Genomic DNA, 18,131 nt, shown 5'->3' on the forward strand with positions numbered 1-18,131 from the left:
CCTGCCCCTTCCCCATGGTTCTCTACCAGTAGGTGCCTTACCCTTGTGGCAGGCTTTCGGGCCTCAGTGGGCCTGCTTTGGGCCAAGCCTGTTTGGCTGGGAATTTATCCATTAGGGGGCAGGTTGCTGCAGGGGGCCTTGCTGCCCCAGCCAGGGAAGACACTGGCAAGCAGCTAAGAAAAATGGCCTCACACCGTGGGGCTGAAGATAAAGGGCCTCACACCGTGGGGCTGAAGATTAATCTATAACCTATAAGCATCCCTTTGTTTTTTGTTCTTGGTCATAAAAAGAGCAAAACCTCTCAGAAAATACATTGGGCAATAAAGTATATGTATAAGAATATTATAAGCACATGGCACGGACAATTACCTATTAAACACTAAATTTGGCCTGCCTGACAATGGGAAAGAGTTTGTTATACATAAACATGCCTGACAAGCAATGAAGGACAACAGTTATAGTAAGTCCTTCTTTTGCCTTTTTTGAAAAGTTTCTTAGGAAAGTTTTTAAATGAAGTTAATTGTGTTAAGACGTTTCGAGGTAAAAATCCCTGTTAGCTGATAACCAAAAAGCAGCTGGTCTCCAGCTGAAGGCCATATGAATAGGCCATATGAATAGTCTTTGGATGCTTACGCTTTAGCTGACAGGGGTGTAGTGGTGGCTATCCACTGTCTTAGGTAATTGTCTAGCTGAAATTATGAGTTTTAGTGTAATGCTTAGTTTGTTTGTTTGTTTTTAAGATTTATTTATTTATACAAGCACTGGGTACAGTCAGAAGCTCGGGAGGGTGAGAGAATTCACCAGAGTCAGAGCGGAGAGCAGAGCAGGCAGACTGACGAAGTACACTGCTGAGGGGAGCAGCGGGTGGCAGGAGAGGTCTGTGCACCATGTGGGACCCTCACCGGGTGGTGGGGGATGGAGCCGGCGCTGCAGAGGCTGCAGGCAGCTTTCCAACACAGCACTCAACAGCTGTGCCACCGGAGAGGCCCTAAGGCTTAGTTGCTATGTGCTGAGAGCACCTAGCAGCCAAAAGTCTATGGGAAAAGAATGCACTGATTGTTTCTGCTTTGCTTCCATGCACATGATGATGTCACCTCACTTCTTGCAAAAAATGAATAAAGACCTGCTGAGCCCCTCAGTAGAAGATACTTGCGCCTCATCCAGTGTCAGTGTCTCCTCACTACCTCATCCCCTTCCCCTCAGCCCTTAAGTTTTCGCTGACGCCATCTTATCCTTTCAGGGACACCTGACACAACATTTTGCAGAGGCTGGTCATCGGCACGGGTAACTTTAATTGATTCATGTGGGGACTATTTTAACTATACTCTTTCTCTTCTCTTTTGCTATTGCACACTAATTCTCTATTGCACACTAATTGTATTAAAGTTCTTTTCTATTGAATGTCTTACACATTAGAGTATGTTTTGTCTTTATGCAGCTGATGACAGAAACTATGTAGAGTGTGCAGGTTTGGGGGTCCAGTGAACCTCTCCTTCTGCCCGCTAACAGGACCAGTCTCCATTCCCACCCAGCATGTACCAGAGTTCCTTTTCCTCCTCACCCTTCAATGGGTCATTGTCACAGATCTAAGGTGGTAACTCATTGTGGTTTTAATTGGCATTTTCCTGACAGCACATGATGATAAACTTTTATCCATGTACCTTTTGGCCACATGTGTGTCTTCTTTAGAAAAGTGCCTATTTAGCTCCTCTGCCCCTGTTGTGATTTGGTTGTTTTCTTGTTTTGGAGTTCTTTAACTATTAACTCCTTGTTGGATATATGATGTGCAAATATTTTCTCCGACTCGATATTGTCTTTTCATTTTAATGATATTTTCCTTTACTATGTAGAAGCTTTTTAGTCTGATGCAATTCCATTGGTTTCTTTTTGCTTTTGTTTCATTGGAGCACAGAAGACATTATGGGCAGTGAAAATACTCTGCATGATATTCTCATGATGGACACAGGTCAATATACATTTGTCCAACACCCATGATGGGAGGGTCCATCACCGGTAATGCACGTGCCAGTCTGGTCTTAACACGTGATTTGGACGTGACGTATGAAGAGTTTTATAAGTTGAGCAGTGTAGTATAACTGACTTTTCAAAGCATATTTCATGCACATACCAGGACATTTACATCACACTCAAGGATACACATAAGTTAAGTCAGACTTTCCTCTGCATCCCCCAACACCCCAGGCAGCCAGTATCTGCTCAAAACCAGTTAGTGATTTATCATTTCTCTTTTCCAAAAAAATGTGTATCTATGCTGGGCCTCCCCTGGCGGTGCAGGCGGTTGAGCGCTGCACTGTGGATTTGTCCACAGCCTCTGCAGCACCAGTTCGATCCTGGCCGGCCGGAGAGGGTCCCACATAGCAGGCAGACTTCTCCTGTTGCACCTGATGCTCCCCTCAGCAGTGCATTTCGTCAGTCTGCCTGTTCTGTTTCCCACTCTGTCTCTGGTGAATCCTCTCACCCTCCTGAGAATCTCACCTGTACCCCGTTTCCTGTATAAATGAATAAATAAATCTTAAAAAAAAATGTACATCTGTGCTTCTGTGTGGACACTAGTGTTTGTTTTCCTGTCAGTACAGGACACAGAGTGGGAGAAACATTTGCATATCATGAATCCGATAAAGGACTGTATCTAGAATTTACAAAATAATGCTTAAAACTCAATGAGCAAAAAAGAAACAACCAAATTTTAAAAAGGACAAAAACAGTGTTGCAAATGAATGGTGCTTCATTTGAAAACTTTACAAGAGACTTTAACAGACACGTCACCAAGAAGAGACACAGATAACAAGGAAGAACATGAACAGATGCTCAGCATCACAGGGCATTAGGGAAAGACAAAAAGAACAACAGTGACGCCATCACACCTAGGAGAGGCTGAAAAATGCAAACCCTGCATAGGTGCTGCCCAGGATGTGGACACAGGGGCCTCATCACTGCCAGCAAGAGTGTGAAATGGCGCGGTCACTGTGGAAGATCTGGTTTTCTTTGAAAACCAGAAAACCTGACATACAGCCCAGTGATCACTGCCCCAGCTAGTTACCAACTCTGCATGCATGCAAATGTTTACAGCAGAACACCCGTAAGTGTGAGCTGCACATAGTGCTTCCTTCCAAAGACAACAGCATTTAAATAAATGGAACAAAAAGAAGTTTGGCAGGAAGAAATCTGGGAAACACTGCCTAGCCTGGTGTTAAAGGTTAACACCATCAGTGATCAGTCAGGTGGATATGATGAGCACTGACGTATTGAATGGACAATGGCCCTGCACCCCTGGGGTCTGCCTCCCCAAACCCACAGTCCCACTCAAAAAAACAAAAACAAAACAAAACAAAAAACCTAAATTGAGGTACTATGTTCCTGAGCAGTGCTCCTTGATGGAGGCTAAGAATAAAAAATTAGGTTCCCTGGTGACTCCAGGGGTTAAGACGCCACCTATGAAGCTATACTCAGCCTCTGCAGCACAAGTTCGATCCCTGGCCAGAGAGCTACCCACATGGCACAGCAGACCTCTCCTGACTCCCTGCTGCTCCCCTCAGCAGTGTATTTCAGTTAATCTGCGTGTTCTGCACCCCACTCTGTCTCTGGTGGATCCTCTCTCCCCCACACACACCTCTAGTCTGTGCCCCAGTTCTAATATGCATAAATAAATAAATCTTTAAAAAAAAAAAAGAGTAGAAAAATTAGGGTGGAGGGGTCACATGACCAGAAACTGGAGGTGGGGGTAGAAGTGATTAACATAGTTATTAAACTAACTATAGAAATGAAAAATGCTTTGGGACAACTGCTATAGCAAGTATCAGAAGCTACAGGACATATACAGACCAGAGCTGGGGTACACAGATGGAGTCACTGCAGAGAATCACTGGTCCTGACAAATCAGCCTAGTCACACTATAGAAGTCATTCATTTAAGGACAGATAACAATTGCACAAAGGAATGAGCCCTCCCAACAAGAACACAACCTCTGTGCCCTTTCTGCCCTGGGAAGAGACAGCTCTGCTCCCAAGGCTGCCGCCTGGGCCTGCAGGCTTCTCCTAACACACCTGCCCTCTCCAGGGGCATCTCCTCCTGCCTGCTGGTGTCTGCACAAGCATCTCCTTCTTTCCTTTTGTGTGTGGGGGTTGGGGGCAGAGTGTGGGGTGCAGACACGCACACCACTGAAAGGAGGACTTTGGTGAAACTTTTCTTCTAAGAGGTGACCCAAGAACACCCATCTGTGAACCCACGACCTCCCCAAAACATCACTCCTCACCAAAGTCAATGTTTCAAAAATGGCGAAAGTCTGAGAAACTGTCACCCAGGCAAACTTGATGGGATTATGGAGCATAAAATGGACATTAGCAAAAACTAATGAAAGTATGGCGTTTAGTAATTATGTCAACGTTGCTTCATTAGTTGTAAAAAAAAAAAAAACTTTACTCATGTCGGATGTTAACAAAATAGAAATGCTGTGGGATAAAGAAGACCTGTACTACCTTTGCCACTTTTCTGTCAGTCTCACAGTAGTCTTTAAAAGTTACTTTTTAAAAATATTTATTTATTTATGCATACAAGAACCAGGGTACAGACCAGAAGGGTGTGGGGGGGTGAGAAGATTCACCAGAGACACTGTAGGGAGCAAAACAGGCAGACTGACTGAAGTACACTGCTGAGGGGAGCAGCAGGTGAGTCAAGGGAGGTCTGCTGCGCCATGTGGGTAGCTCCCTGGCTGGGGATCGAACTTGTGCTGCAGTGGCTGCAGACTACTTCATAGGTGTGTCTTAGCCCCTGCACCACCAGGAGGCCCCCAACTCTGAGAATTCTTTAGAATTCTTTGTGTGCATTAGGTCTTTTCCAGACTCCAGAACAGTGTGGCAGCGCCCCCATGTGGCCACAGGGCTGAGCACAGGAGACCAGAGCTGCCTGTTCTCCTGCTCAGCCAGGCCCTCCCCAGGCTCCCTGGGCTCCCAGCGGCAGGACAGGGGTTTGCACACAAGGGGTTGCTCAAGTATGTGTCAGTTTATCCTTATTTTTAGTCTCCAGTGGTCTCCAGGACAAAACAACTGGTTTCTAGGTTCTGGGCAAATCCACAAATATATAGATTGCCTCAATCTATTGGGATGGAAACTGAGATCCCAGGGTCCCTGTAATTTGTTTCTGCTTCTGCTTCCAAGGAGGAAAGCCCCTCCTTCTGGGAATCAACTTACATTCTCCATCCTTTGGAGGAGGGGAGGGGCCTAGGAGAGCCCCAGGGCACAGGCTAGGAAAATGGGGAGACTCCTGATAAAGAAATCAGAGGATGGAAATGGGGACTTCAGGGGACAGAGGTGGAAAGGGGTGCAGAGGGGAGCCAGAGAGGACCAGGAAGGGAAGGGACAGCATAGGGGACACTGTGGGGGGAAGGTCTGTGTGGGTGACATGGGGCTTTCACTGGGAGGCTGGGAATGTCTCTGTCTCACCTGGTGGGATGCAGCAGGGTTGGTCTGTAACTGCCCAGGGAACTACATATATTGGGGCCTGAAGGAGAGGACAAGTAACAGGGTGGTCCCAAGGGGAGGATCTAGGTTCCCTGTCCCACCCAAGGAGAGTGGAGCTGAGCAGGAAGAAGCAGCTGGAGAGGAGACTGGAGAAGGAAGGAAGCAGGATGATCCAGGAGACCTGGAGGAGGCACATGGAGCCAAGAGACATGTAAAGAACTTGCACTTACTTCTTGGCCTTGGGCTGGGTGGCACAGATGTGGGTGAGAGACCCATGGGGAGGTTACAATGGCAGCTTCTATCTTGATTTTGCTCTTTTCCTTCTAGACTTGTCAGCCCCGTCCATCCCTTTTCCATGGGTCCCTGCCAGGAAGTGCGTTAGGTGGCAGGTATTCAGCCCCTACTTGGGCCAATCCTATTTGGTTGAACATTTACCCAAAAGGGGATGGGTGACTTTGAATGTTTGATTTGGAAACTTTATTCTTTCCTTTTTCTTTGTTGCACACTAATTGTATTAAAGTTCCTTTCCATTAGAGTGTGCCTGTCTCCAAAGAGCCATTTTAGAACAGGGACCTTTCTTCAATAAAGACTGCTTGAATCCGGCAGAAGGCTCCCCGTGGAGCCAGAGGGAGAAGATTCCCTGCGCAGTCAGAGGTTAGCTGAAGGCCCCCAGAAGCCCATTCCCACCAGGCAGGAAGTCGGAGCCCAGAGGAGGATCCAGATATTTGGAACCCAGAGTGCAATACAGATGCTCTACCTCCAGGGAAGTCTGTGGGGCTTCAAGACACACCTTTGGAATTAAACACAGAAGGAGGAGATATTCTGTGACAGTGACCATTAACATAATCAAAGTACCACTGCCTCACTAGACTTCTGGCATAACAGTTTTTGGCTCGTTTGGATTGCCAGTTTCTGAAACTCCCGAATGAACACATCAAAAAGATGCCAGCCAGTACCGGCGGCACAGTGTCCCAATGCATAAGGCAAATTAGAAGACAGGCAGCAGGGAAAAGAAAAACTACAAGCAAAGTAGCAATGCCTCAGAAAAAAGACACATCACAAAAAAATAAATAAATAAATAAAACACCCACCAGCTTGCAACAACAGTGACTTGGAAGAAATTCTGAGCCTTCCTAGAAAAAGAACTTAAAATTGCCATGATGAAAAAACTGATGGAAGTCATTAAGGAAAACAATGCTCAGAAGAATGAAATTGAGTCCCTGAAAAGGGAAGTAAAAGAAATGCAGGAGATCACAGAATTAATGGAGGTGCTAAAGAACTCTGGGAAAAGCAATAAAAGCAGAATAGATGAAATGGAAGAATGAATAAGTACTCTCAAAGACACAGAAATAAAAAGAACAAAAACAGAAAAGGAAAGAGAAGTACGAAGGAAAAAGCCTGAAGAAAGACGTCGGGAACTATCTGACTCCATGAGGAAAGGAAATATAAGAGTTATAGGAATCCCAGAAGGAGAGGAGAGATATGTAGAAACAGAGAAAAGATTCAAGGAAATAATTAAAGAGAACTTCCCAAATGTGAAGAAGGAGCTGAAAATTGATATACAAGAAGCAAGAAGAACACCAAAATTCCATGACGAAAGGAAAAATACAGCAAGAGACATAATACTAAAGCTCCCAAGAATCCAAGACAAGCAAAAAATAATGAAGCTGACAAGAGGAAAGAAAAAGATAACATTCAAAGGAAAACCAATCAGACTGACATCAGACTTCTCCGAAGAAACACTATGGGCAAGGAAAGAGTAGGGGGACATAGTCAATGGACTCCAAGAAAACAGATGCCAGCCAAGAATACTCTATCCCACAAAGCTCTCCTTCCTCTATGAAGAAAGAATAAGGACCTTCCCAAAGAGAAACTCTGGAATTTCATTATGACTAAACCACCACTCCAAAAAATACTACAAGGAGTCCTAAAGCCAGAACCTCAGGGGGACGAATAACAAAGAAAGAAGGCCAAAAAAAAAAAAGCTATTAAAAGAATAAGTAAATAAAATCAAACGAAAGACAAACACAATGGCAAATACAGATGCTAACATATCAATATTAACTCTAAATGTAAATGGACTAAACTCTTCAATAAAAAGACACAGAGTCACAGGCTGGATTAAGAAACAAAACCCAACCTTTTGTGCTGTAGGGGGTCTTGTTGCCCCAGCCAGATAGGATACTGACAAGCAGCAAAGAGAAAGGGCCTCACACCGTGGGGCTGAAGATCTGGCATCCCTTTACTTTTTGTTCTTGGACATAGAGAGAGAAAAATTTATCAGGACGTATATTCGGCAATAAATTATATGTATCAGCATACTGTAAGTAAATGGCAAGGAGAATTGTCTGTTTAGAAATTAGTTGTTGGGCAGTTTGGCCCACTTGACAATGGGTGGCGGTTTGTTGTGCATGCCTGACAAGCAATCCAGCACAACAGTTTTAGTGGGTCCTTCTTTTGCCTTCTTTTGAAGTTTCTTGGGAAAGTTTTTAAATGAAGCTATTTGAGTTAGAAGTTTCTAGGTAGAAAAAGTTCTGATAGCTGAGTAGCAGCCGGTCCCCGGCTGAAGGCCATGCAAATAAGAAAAGTCTTTTCATGGGCCTCCCTGGTGGAGCAGCGGTTGAGCACTGGGTTGCGAAGCTGCCCGCAGCCTCTGCAGCACCGGTTCGATCCCCGGCTGCTCCCTGGCCACAGGAGGAGGGTCCCACATGGCGCGCAGACCTCTCCTGCCGCCCGTTGCTCCCCTCAGCAGTGTGCTTCGGTCCTTCTGCCTGCTCTGCTCCCCGCTCTGGCTCTGGTGAATTCTCTCACCCTCCCGTGCTTCTGACTGTACCCATTGCTTGTATAAATAAATAAATAAATCTTTTTAAAAAAATTAAAAAAAAAAAAAAGAAAAGTCTTTTCATGCTTAGGCTTTGGCTGATAGGCATGTACTGGCGGCTCTCTACTGTCTTAGGTTATTAACTGAAACAATGAGTTTTAGTGTAAGACTTAGTTTTTTTTTATTAACCTTGAAGGTTGCCTTCTTGCTGAGAGCACGTAGAGGCCAAAAGTCTATGGAAAGAGGGATGCACTGATTGTTTCTGCTTTGTTTCTATGCACATGATAATGTCATCTCACTGCTTGCTAAAAATGTATAAATAAAGAACCTGCTGAGCCCCTCAGTAGAAGATACTTGCACCTCATCCAGGGTCAGTGTCTCCTCACTACCTCATCCCATTCCCCTCAGCCCTTAAGCTTCAGCCCCTTACAGGTCACCGAGGCCGTCTCATCCTTTCAGGAACCCCTGACACGACATTTTGCTGGGGGCTGGTCCCCGGCAAGTGACGCCTGAACAGGGACTTGAAAGGTAATCCTTCTTTCCTTTTCTGGAATGGCTAGGATCTGCTCCTGGGTAATTCGCATACCCCCCTGGAGAGACTAAGCAGGGTTAAGAAAAGCAGTAATTCAGAACCTAATAAGGCGAGTGGGTGTCTTATTAGTATTGAGATGTTATAGGTCATATTGAGTCTAGGAAAAGAGGACCCTTTATTGATATAGTTAAGTATATATTTGCAAAAAGACGCCTTAAGACCTCTCATACACAATTAGCTAGCTTCCTAAATTTTGTTGAAATGTGTTGTCCTTGGTTTCCAAGGGACAGTACTCTGGATGTAAAAACGTGGGCCAGAGTAGGAGAGGAAATGACAACCTATTATACTCTCCATGGACCCGAAAAGGTCCCCATAGATGCCTTTTCACTATGGGGTCTGCTACAGGATATGCTAGATCAAGGGTCTGAATTAAAGAAAATAAATAAAAAACTCAAAAAATTATGGCTGTCTGTATTCCTAAAGAACTTCAAAGAGGACTCAGCTGACAGCCCTGTATTAATAAAACAATTGCCTGAACAGATAGGTTGTTTTTGCCTGGCTGGAGGCAAAATAAAAGATGCAAAACAAAAGGTAAAAGAAAAAATAGCCTGCAGTATTAGAGAAAGTCATCAGGATTCTTGGGATAATGAAATTATTTTTCAAAAGCCAAAAGTTGATTCTAGAGCCAATACTGACCTCTTTGCAGAGGCATCGGCAACCAATTATGAGACCATTCCAAAATCCAGCCCAAATTTCCAGCCCAGACTTGGCTAAAATTGTTAAGAGATAAAAATAAAAACTCAAAAACAAGTAAGAGATAATGTGTCATGATCCTAAATGAAAAAAAAAAAAAAATGCTCCAATCTTTTCCTGTTAATTATTTGGGGAGGAGGCTAGGTTCCCCCCAGTGGAGTTTTGCCATTTGTTTCTTTTAAAATAAATAAATAAATAAGGTATTTCTAAATAATAGTATTCAAAATTCATTCACAATTGGTAAAGTGATAAAAAGTGGTTAAATGTGACTATATGAGACTATATGACTATAATATGACTAAAAAGTTTTTATTAAAATAGTATAAACCGGGCCTCCCCAGTGGCGCAGTGATTGAGCGCTAGGTTGCGAAGCTGCCTGCAGCCTCTGCAGTGCCGGTTCGATCCCCGGCTGCTCCCCAGCCACCAGAGGAGGGTCCCACATGGCACGCAGACCTCTCCTGCCGCCCGCTGCTCCCCTCAGCAGTGTACTTCGGTCCCTCTGCCTGCTCTGCTCCCCGCTCTGACTCTGGTGAATTCTCTCACCCTCCCGCGCTTCTGACTGTACCCAGTGCATGTATAAATAAATAAATAAATCTTAAAAAAAAAAAAAATAGTATAAACCCACTGCAGTGGGCGGGTGGGCACTGCCCTTGGTCTCAACAAGCAGCTGCCTGGACTTTTTCTCCAGTGTTGGGATCACTGGCAGGTCTCTACTGCCTTCCTGCTGTGGGGGACTGAACTTTTCTATTGTCCACCTTAAAAAACTATTTTGGTTCATTCTACAAAAAAAGTTCTATTTCCCTGTGTTTCTCTGATTTTAAAGTCTAAATTGTCTTAGGCAAAACTGTTGAGTTACTTTTGACTTGCTAACAAGCTATACAGAATACTTATTGGTTCAATAAAAGCTTTTAAATTTACTTATTGGACCTGTAAAAGGTTAAGTTTCTTGTTAAAACTAACTAACCTGGTAAAATATAAAGTGGTAATACAGACATTTTTGAGCTAAATTCTAAACTTCAGTATATTCACGCATATTGATAAAATAACTATCTCTCAAAATATACATACATGGCCAAAATTTTAAACGTACATCAAGAGATCTCTGTCTCTGTTTGTGTCTGTCTTTGTGTTTTTGTTTTGTTTTGTTTTATACCTCTGGAGGACTAATCATAAACGGCCCCTATATAAGTTCTCATAAAAAAAAATTTTGATATCATGATCCAAAATTTTTAATATACAAAAACTAGTTCAAATTTTATGATATAATTCAAAGCATATATGCCTTAAAGTTATAGTGCTAAATATTAATAATCTACTCTGTGTAAATGTATCTTTAAAGTATTTTTCTTTCCTTAACTAAAAACGTAAATATACTTATATATGTAAATTTTTTTGTCATATTAACTTTACCAAGTGCAACTAAGCTATACTGTTTTTAAGGCAATTTTAAAAATCTGCAATATTTAAAGTAGCATTTTGGGGTGGTGAACACACAAAGCACCTCCTTATGTTCTGGACTACTGAAAGAAAAACACCATTATGATTTGTTGAAAGTTTCAGTAATGTCTGAAAAAAAGAGGAAGAGCAATTGATGACTGATGGTAAATTAAAAAAAGAAGAAAAGGGAGAGTAGTTTTGTCTAAAAATTAAAATGTCTGGTTGTGCAAAAATGTGGAAGAATAGAAAAAAAGCTAAAATTGAGGGTATGTAGTAAGTTGTAGGTTTGAGGGAAAGTGAATTTTATTTGCCTTGGTTTATAAAACCTGCAAATAATGGGTTTAAAAAATAATATGTTGGAAATTTGACTGTATTGCATTGATTAATTTATTCATTTGATGGAAAAAAGACTAATTAATATTAAAGCTTGCTTTCATGTGGCCACATAGGCCATTTCAGTAAAATTGTCAACATTGTAATGCTGAACTAAGCCAGTACCTTCATAGAGATTTAATATTGTTGTTTCTGTTGTTTTTCTGATATTTATGGCAAAGCTTCCCAGAAATCTAAATTCAAGTACAAATTTGTTAGCCTGTCATTTGGCTGATGCAAGGAAATTTTGTGGAACCTCAGTAGAGCTCCTGAGACACTCCACAAAGTTTCTCCCTTTCCTCTGGGGAAAGGCGTTAGATGAATTTGTTCTATTTGGCTTTGGCTTACCCAGTGAAGTAAAACTGGAAGGGAAGCATTGTCACTTGGGAAAATGGTAAAACTTTGGCATGTACAGAAATGTTAACACTGGTTTTCTAAAATGTGTATAAAACCTCTCAGTACATGGTATGTATGTAAATTGTCATTGGTAATCGTCACCTTGTGATATTGTATACTTCAATTGTTTATTGTTTATTGTTTATTAATTGTTATTCCAGACATTGTTTCTGAAAAAATAGGGGGGAAAAAAAGACCTCAACAGATTCCTTTTGATGAAACTGTTGAGAGTACAAATTTCCTACATAAGACTGAATACACCTGATATTTTCTAAGTTTTTTTTGACATAATACTGGTAATTTTTTTTTTTTGTATTTTGTTCTGAATCCACAAAGCTTTCTTGTTTTGGTGACCAGGATCTGCAGCAAGATTGCAATTTTTTCCCAGAAAAGCTAACTTGTGTTTGCATTTTCTCTCCCCTTGATACCAACACAGCATAAAAATAGTGGTAGTAATCTTTTACTACTTAGCTCAGAGTCTGTTTTTACATAACTTCCATCAGGATTTTGTCTGTTTAAACAAACAAATTTGGACATGAGTTTAATTGTGTGGCTTTGTGTGGAGTTCTTCCAAAAAGTTATAACAGAGCTAAACCAAGAAGAGGAGAACCTGTTTGCTTTGTTTGTAGGGTTCCAGAAACCTCCAAAAAAGGTGAGGAAGCTGCCTCTATTGGCAGGACTGGACAAACTGGCCAACAAAAAAGTCCTGGTACCCTCAAGAAGAAGAAAGCCCAGGTGGAGTCTGATGATACCAACTTTGTTCCTGAAGCCTACATAGACCAATGCCAACGGTTCACTCGGATCCTATATGGAGTATTCCAACAAAGCCAGCTAAAATTGCTGTTTAGTTATTCTGTCCTGTGATTGTATGCAAAATAGGTAGTATGGTTTAAAAGTTAATTTAGTTTACAAACTTTTGCTATGCTGTTAAAGTTTGGGATCAAGGTTGGGAGAACTTGTGTTTTACATAAATTAAACCCTTTTAAGGTTTTTTTTTTTTCTGAGATTTTGACATATGTGCTGTCTTGTTTTGGCTAATGCCTCCAGATTTTTTTTGACTTGGACTGATGAACTGTTTTTCCAGAAATGGAGGACTTTTGCTTTCCACAACGGACAATACCTGGAGTGACTGGTTTTCTTTCACACTGAAACCTGGTAAAATTTTCATCTGAGACTGCATTCCAACATCCATATATTCGATCTTCATCACCATGGAAATGATGGCCTAAAACAAAAAAGGGGGAGATGCTGCAGGGGGTCTTGTTGCCCCAGCCAGATAGGATACTGACAAGCAGCAAAGAGAAAGGGCCTCACACCGTGGGGCTGAATATCTGGCATCCCTTTGCTTTTTGTTCTTGGACATAGAGAAAAATTTATCAGAAAGTATATTCGGCAATAAATTATATGTATCAGCATACTGTAAGTAATGGCAAGGAGAATTGTCTGTTTAGAAATTAGTTGTTGGACAATCTAGAGGCGGATCAACATGGCAGCAAGGAAACGCTGTGAGTAAGATCTCCCATTAAAAAAAAGTTAATAGGGAGGAAAAGCGGCAGGTCCCAGTGAGAACTGAGACATGGAAGATAAACTGACGACTCCAGCAAACTACCCGAAGAAGAAAGTTGCCATAAAAGAGGACTAGAAGGGAGGAAAGCTCAGAACCCTGCTACCCTCCCCCATCCACAAAGTCGGCACTCTCTGACCAACAGAAAGGAGGAAAAAACAAGGACAACACAAAAAAGGAAAACTACAGGCCAATGTCCCTAATGAACACTGATGCAAAAAATCTCAATAAAATTTTAGCTATCAGAATCCAACAATGTATTCATAAGATAATTCATCACGACCAAGTAGGATTCATTCCAGGGACACAAGGATGGTTCAACATCCAAAAATCAATCAACGTTATCCAACACATCAACAAAAAGAAATATAAAAACCATATGATAATATCAATAGATGCTGACAAAGCTTTCGACAAAGTGCAACACCCATTCATGATAAAAGCCCTTGAAATTCTTGGGATACAAGGAACATACCTCAACATCATAAAGGCCATATATGACAAGCCAACAGCCAGTATCATTCTCAATGGTGAAAAGCTGAAAGCATTCCCATTAAGATCTAGAACAAGACAAGGATGTCCACTCTCACCATTGCTTTTCAATATAATAATGGAAGTCCTAGGCAGAGCAATTAGACAAGAGAAAGACATACAAGGAATCCAAATAGGAAAAGAAGAAGTCAAACTCTCACTATTTGCAGACGATATGATAATATACATAGAGAACCCCAAAAACTCCACAGAAAAACTAATTCAACTCATCAATCAGTTCAGTAAAGTGGCAGGATACAAAATCAACATGCAAAAATCAGCAGCCTTCCTGTATACACCAATAATAAATCTGAAGAAGAAGAAATCAAAAAAACCATCTCTTTTATTATCAAAACAAAAAATAAATCAAATACTTGGGAATAAATCTAACAAAAGAGGTAAAGGACCTATACAAAGAAAACTATAAAACACTGTTAAAAGAAATAGAAGAAGACACAAAGAGATGGAAAGACATCCCCTGCTCATGGATTGGAAGAATAAACATTATTAAAATGGCCATCCTACCAAAAGCAATATACAGATTCAATGCTATTCCAATCAAAATTTCAATGTCATTCTTCAAAGAAATAGAACAATTATTGATGAAATTCATATGGAATCACCAAAACCCCCGAATAGCCAAAGCTCTCCTGAAAAAAAAAGAAGGGAATGGAGGCATCACACTTCCAGACTTCACACTATACTACAAAGCCATAATCATCAAAACTGCATGGTATTGGACCAAGAACAGACACACAGACCAATGGAATCGAATAGAAAATCCAGAAATAAACCCACAGATTTATGGTCAACTAATCTTTGACAATGGAGCAAAGACTATGCATTGGAGCAAAGAAAGTTTGTTCAATAAATGGTGCTGGGAAAACTGGGTTGCTACATGCAAAAGAATGAAGCTCAACTACTACCTCACACCATGCACAAAAATCAACTCAAAATGGATTAAAGAACTGGACATAAGACCTGAAACCATAAACTACATAGAAGGAAATGTAGGCGAAACACTACGTGATATGCACATCAAAGACATCTTTACAGACACATCACCCAAAGCAGTGATAGTGAAGGCAGAGATAAACAGCTGGGACTACATCAAATTAAAGAGCTTCTTCACAGCAAAAGACACAATAACAAAAACAAAGAGAAACCCCACCGACTGGGAGAACATTTTTGCACACAACACTAATGATAAAGGACTGATCACAAAAATATGCAAAGAGCTGATGAGACTCAACAACAACAAAGAAAATAATCCTGTCAAAAAATGGACAGAAGAGCTAAAAAGAAAATTCTCTGAAGAGGAAATGCAAATGGCCAACAAGCATATGAAAAAATGTTCAACATAACTTGTAATCAGGGAAATGTAGATCAAAAGTGCAATGAGATACCATCTTACACCATAGAGAATGGCACATATTAAAAAAACTAGCAACAACAAATGTTAGCAAAGTTGTGGAGAAAAAGGAACTGTCCTGCACTGCTGGTGGGAGTGCAAACTGGTCCAACCACTATGGAGAGCTGTATGGAGATTTCTGGACCTACTAAACATAGAGCTTCCATATGATCCAGCAATTCCACTCCTAGGTATTTACCAAATGACACAGAAACATCAATTCCAAAGAGCACCTGCACCCCTATGTTTATAGCAGCACTATTTACAATAGCTAAGCTTTGGAAACAACCCAAATGCCAAAAATAGATGACTGGATCAAGAAGATGTGGTACATAAACGCCATTGAATATTACTCAACATTCAAAAAAGATAAACACATGCAATTTGCAGCAACATGGATGGAGCTGGAAGGGATCATGCTCAGCGAAATAAGCCAGAAAGAAAAAGAAAAATACCAGATGGTCTCACTCATAGCAGGAATCGAGAAAACTTAAGGGACCAGGAAAAAGAATAAGTATAAGAAAGAAAATATGCAAATCAACAAACAACTATGAACCAGAGACATTCTATGGGAGTTGGGGTGTAGGGAAAGTAGGGCTTGGGGGTCAAAATGGGGGGGTTGTAATTGTATGGGGAATATAAAAATAAAATTTAAATAAAAAAATAAAATAAAATTCCTTTCCATTAAAGGTCTTACATGTTTTGTCTTGGTGCAGCAGATGGCAGAGTATGGGAGAGTTAGATGGTTAAGGGGAGTCCTTAACCCCTCCTTACCAGGACATCCCCCTCATTTCCCCAATGCTGGGATGTCAAGGAGATTCAGGGGGCCAAGAGGAGGGCAGAGCAAGGACTGAGCCACCCTGCAGGACCAGCCCCGGGGGCTGATTCTGGGGCTCCATGGCCCCAATCCCTGCAGGCAGGTCAGAGTCGGCCCCCCTCACATCTCCAGGCTGCTGACAGCACCTCTGTGCCATGACCCTGCAGACACCACTCAGGATAGCATGAAGAAAAAGAAATGAACAGCAAAATTAAGTGGAATCTAAAAAAGATAGAAAAAATTTTAAAATCATGTTTATTTTTACAGACACTTCAAGGGACATGGAATCCTTGTCTGACAGCTCATTGTTATCACGCTCTTGACTGTCACGGAGTTACACTGGCGCACCTGTTTATTGTGAGAAAACAGCCACTGATGAATTTATTGCCTTAATTTCTTAATGGCTTGTACAAAATCACTTTCCTACTTTGTACCTAAAACAAAGATCTGGCATCTGGTTATGCATTCCACCCACCAGACAACTCTGCCTGGCCCCGCGAGGGGGAGTAAGAGTTGACCAGGCTCTCCTTCAGTCCCTTAGGATGGGCTGAACTAGAACCAGGGAACCAACAATGTTATGGCAGCTTCCCAGAGAAATTACATGGCACTCAGAGAGGTGGAAAGAGAGATATTTAATTGTCACACCAGTGGGCTCAGTGGGATCGCTCCCCAAAGGGCTGAGCACCCTGAACAAGAATGGCAAGGCTTTCTACAGTTTGTAAGAGAAACTTGCTATACCATCCATCATAGCATAAGCATTCTTTATTGTTAGGAAGGCGGTTCAAGGGAGTCATGGCTACCACCACGGACAAGCCGTGCGGTACACCCAGCAAGTTCTTTGCTTCAGCAAGCAGCAGAATCAAAGTGGTAGACTCCCCCGAGCAGCAGATTTGGGAAGGCAACAGAAACTAAGCATCAGACTCCCCCAAGCAACAGGCTTGGGAAACGTCATGCTTCAGTTTATCATTGTGTTTTAAATCAGGGGGTCTTCAATGGATCGAGAAGGTGTGGTCCACATATGCAGTGGAATATTACACAGTGATCAAAAACAAAAACTCATGCCATTTAGGAAATATGGATGGGGTAGGAAGGGATAATAAGCTTGATAAGTAAGAAGGAAAAAATAAATATCAGATGGTTTCCCTTATATATGGGATATACAGAAATCAAACAAGGGATCAGAATAAAGACAAAACTTGCAGCCTGATCATAGATCTGAGGCACACAGCAGGAGAGGGAAGAGCACAAGGGACTGTAGTGATGGATCATGGGTGCTATGGTGATGAGAGAATGACAAGGACTACACCTGAGAGAGAAATCAAATATTATACAAAAATTAATAATGATGTAAGAGAATAAATGGATTTAATAAAAATTTTTATATCAATCACTGTTAGCTAGAAAACAAACAAATTAAATAAAGCAGAGGATCTTGAAGTTACAAAATGGGGGGGGGGGAAAAATCCAATAACATTTAGTCCCACACAAGGTAGAGCGCTCATTCTATGAAGGAAAATAATATTGAAGAAATTCGGGAGAGTTACATTAAGTGATAACATTCTCAATAGTCCACTGCATCCTAAGACTGTCCCATGCACAGCTCCCCACAACCTGGCCCCGTCGTCTGGGGTGTCCCAGGGGGTGAGAGACATCCCAGAGTCCTGGGGACTGTTGCTGCCTGAGGAAGCACAAAAGAGACCTGGTCAGAGCCCAGAGATGAGACCCTCAGAGGAACTGATGAGGGTGACTCTCCCTAGAGTTCCCTCTATGCTGTCCTCAGGGGCTCAGGATCCAACCCCTGATCCACGCTTACCTGCAGCCTGACTGTAGCTGATTGCTTGTCCCCCTGTGGAAAGAAACATCATGTGAGACAAGGGAGGAGTCAGGTGACAAGTCCTAAAGGAATCCCCAAGTCTGGGTCACAGGGAAGTTTCTAGAACTGTGACTGAAGACCCAGGTCAGGACTGGGATATATGAAGAATGGATATGAAAGGAAATTGGAGTCTTTTCTTAGCAGGGT

The 18,131-nt window shown here is 41.9% G+C and overlaps 1 protein-coding gene across 9 annotated transcripts in view; it reads right to left on the reverse strand.

Annotated features, from left to right (window-relative positions):
• Positions 1–18,131, reverse strand: part of LOC119252189 (uncharacterized) — a 119,933-nt gene that overhangs the window by 78,504 nt on the left and 23,298 nt on the right. For all 9 annotated transcript variants that reach the window (XM_054698645.1, XM_054698644.1, XM_054698641.1 and 6 more), the window contains 2 exons: positions 17,925–17,957; positions 12,909–13,013 (listed from right to left, as the gene is read on the reverse strand). In XM_054698645.1, the coding sequence (XP_054554620.1) occupies positions 12,909–13,013; positions 17,925–17,957 (138 nt within the window). The remainder of the gene's footprint in view (positions 1–12,908; positions 13,014–17,924; positions 17,958–18,131) is intronic.

This window comes from Talpa occidentalis, unplaced genomic scaffold (genome assembly GCF_014898055.3).
Source record: "Talpa occidentalis isolate TD23 unplaced genomic scaffold, MPIMG_talOcc4v2.1 talOcc4.2, whole genome shotgun sequence".
In the NCBI taxonomy this organism is placed as follows: Eukaryota; Metazoa; Chordata; class Mammalia; order Eulipotyphla; family Talpidae; genus Talpa; species Talpa occidentalis.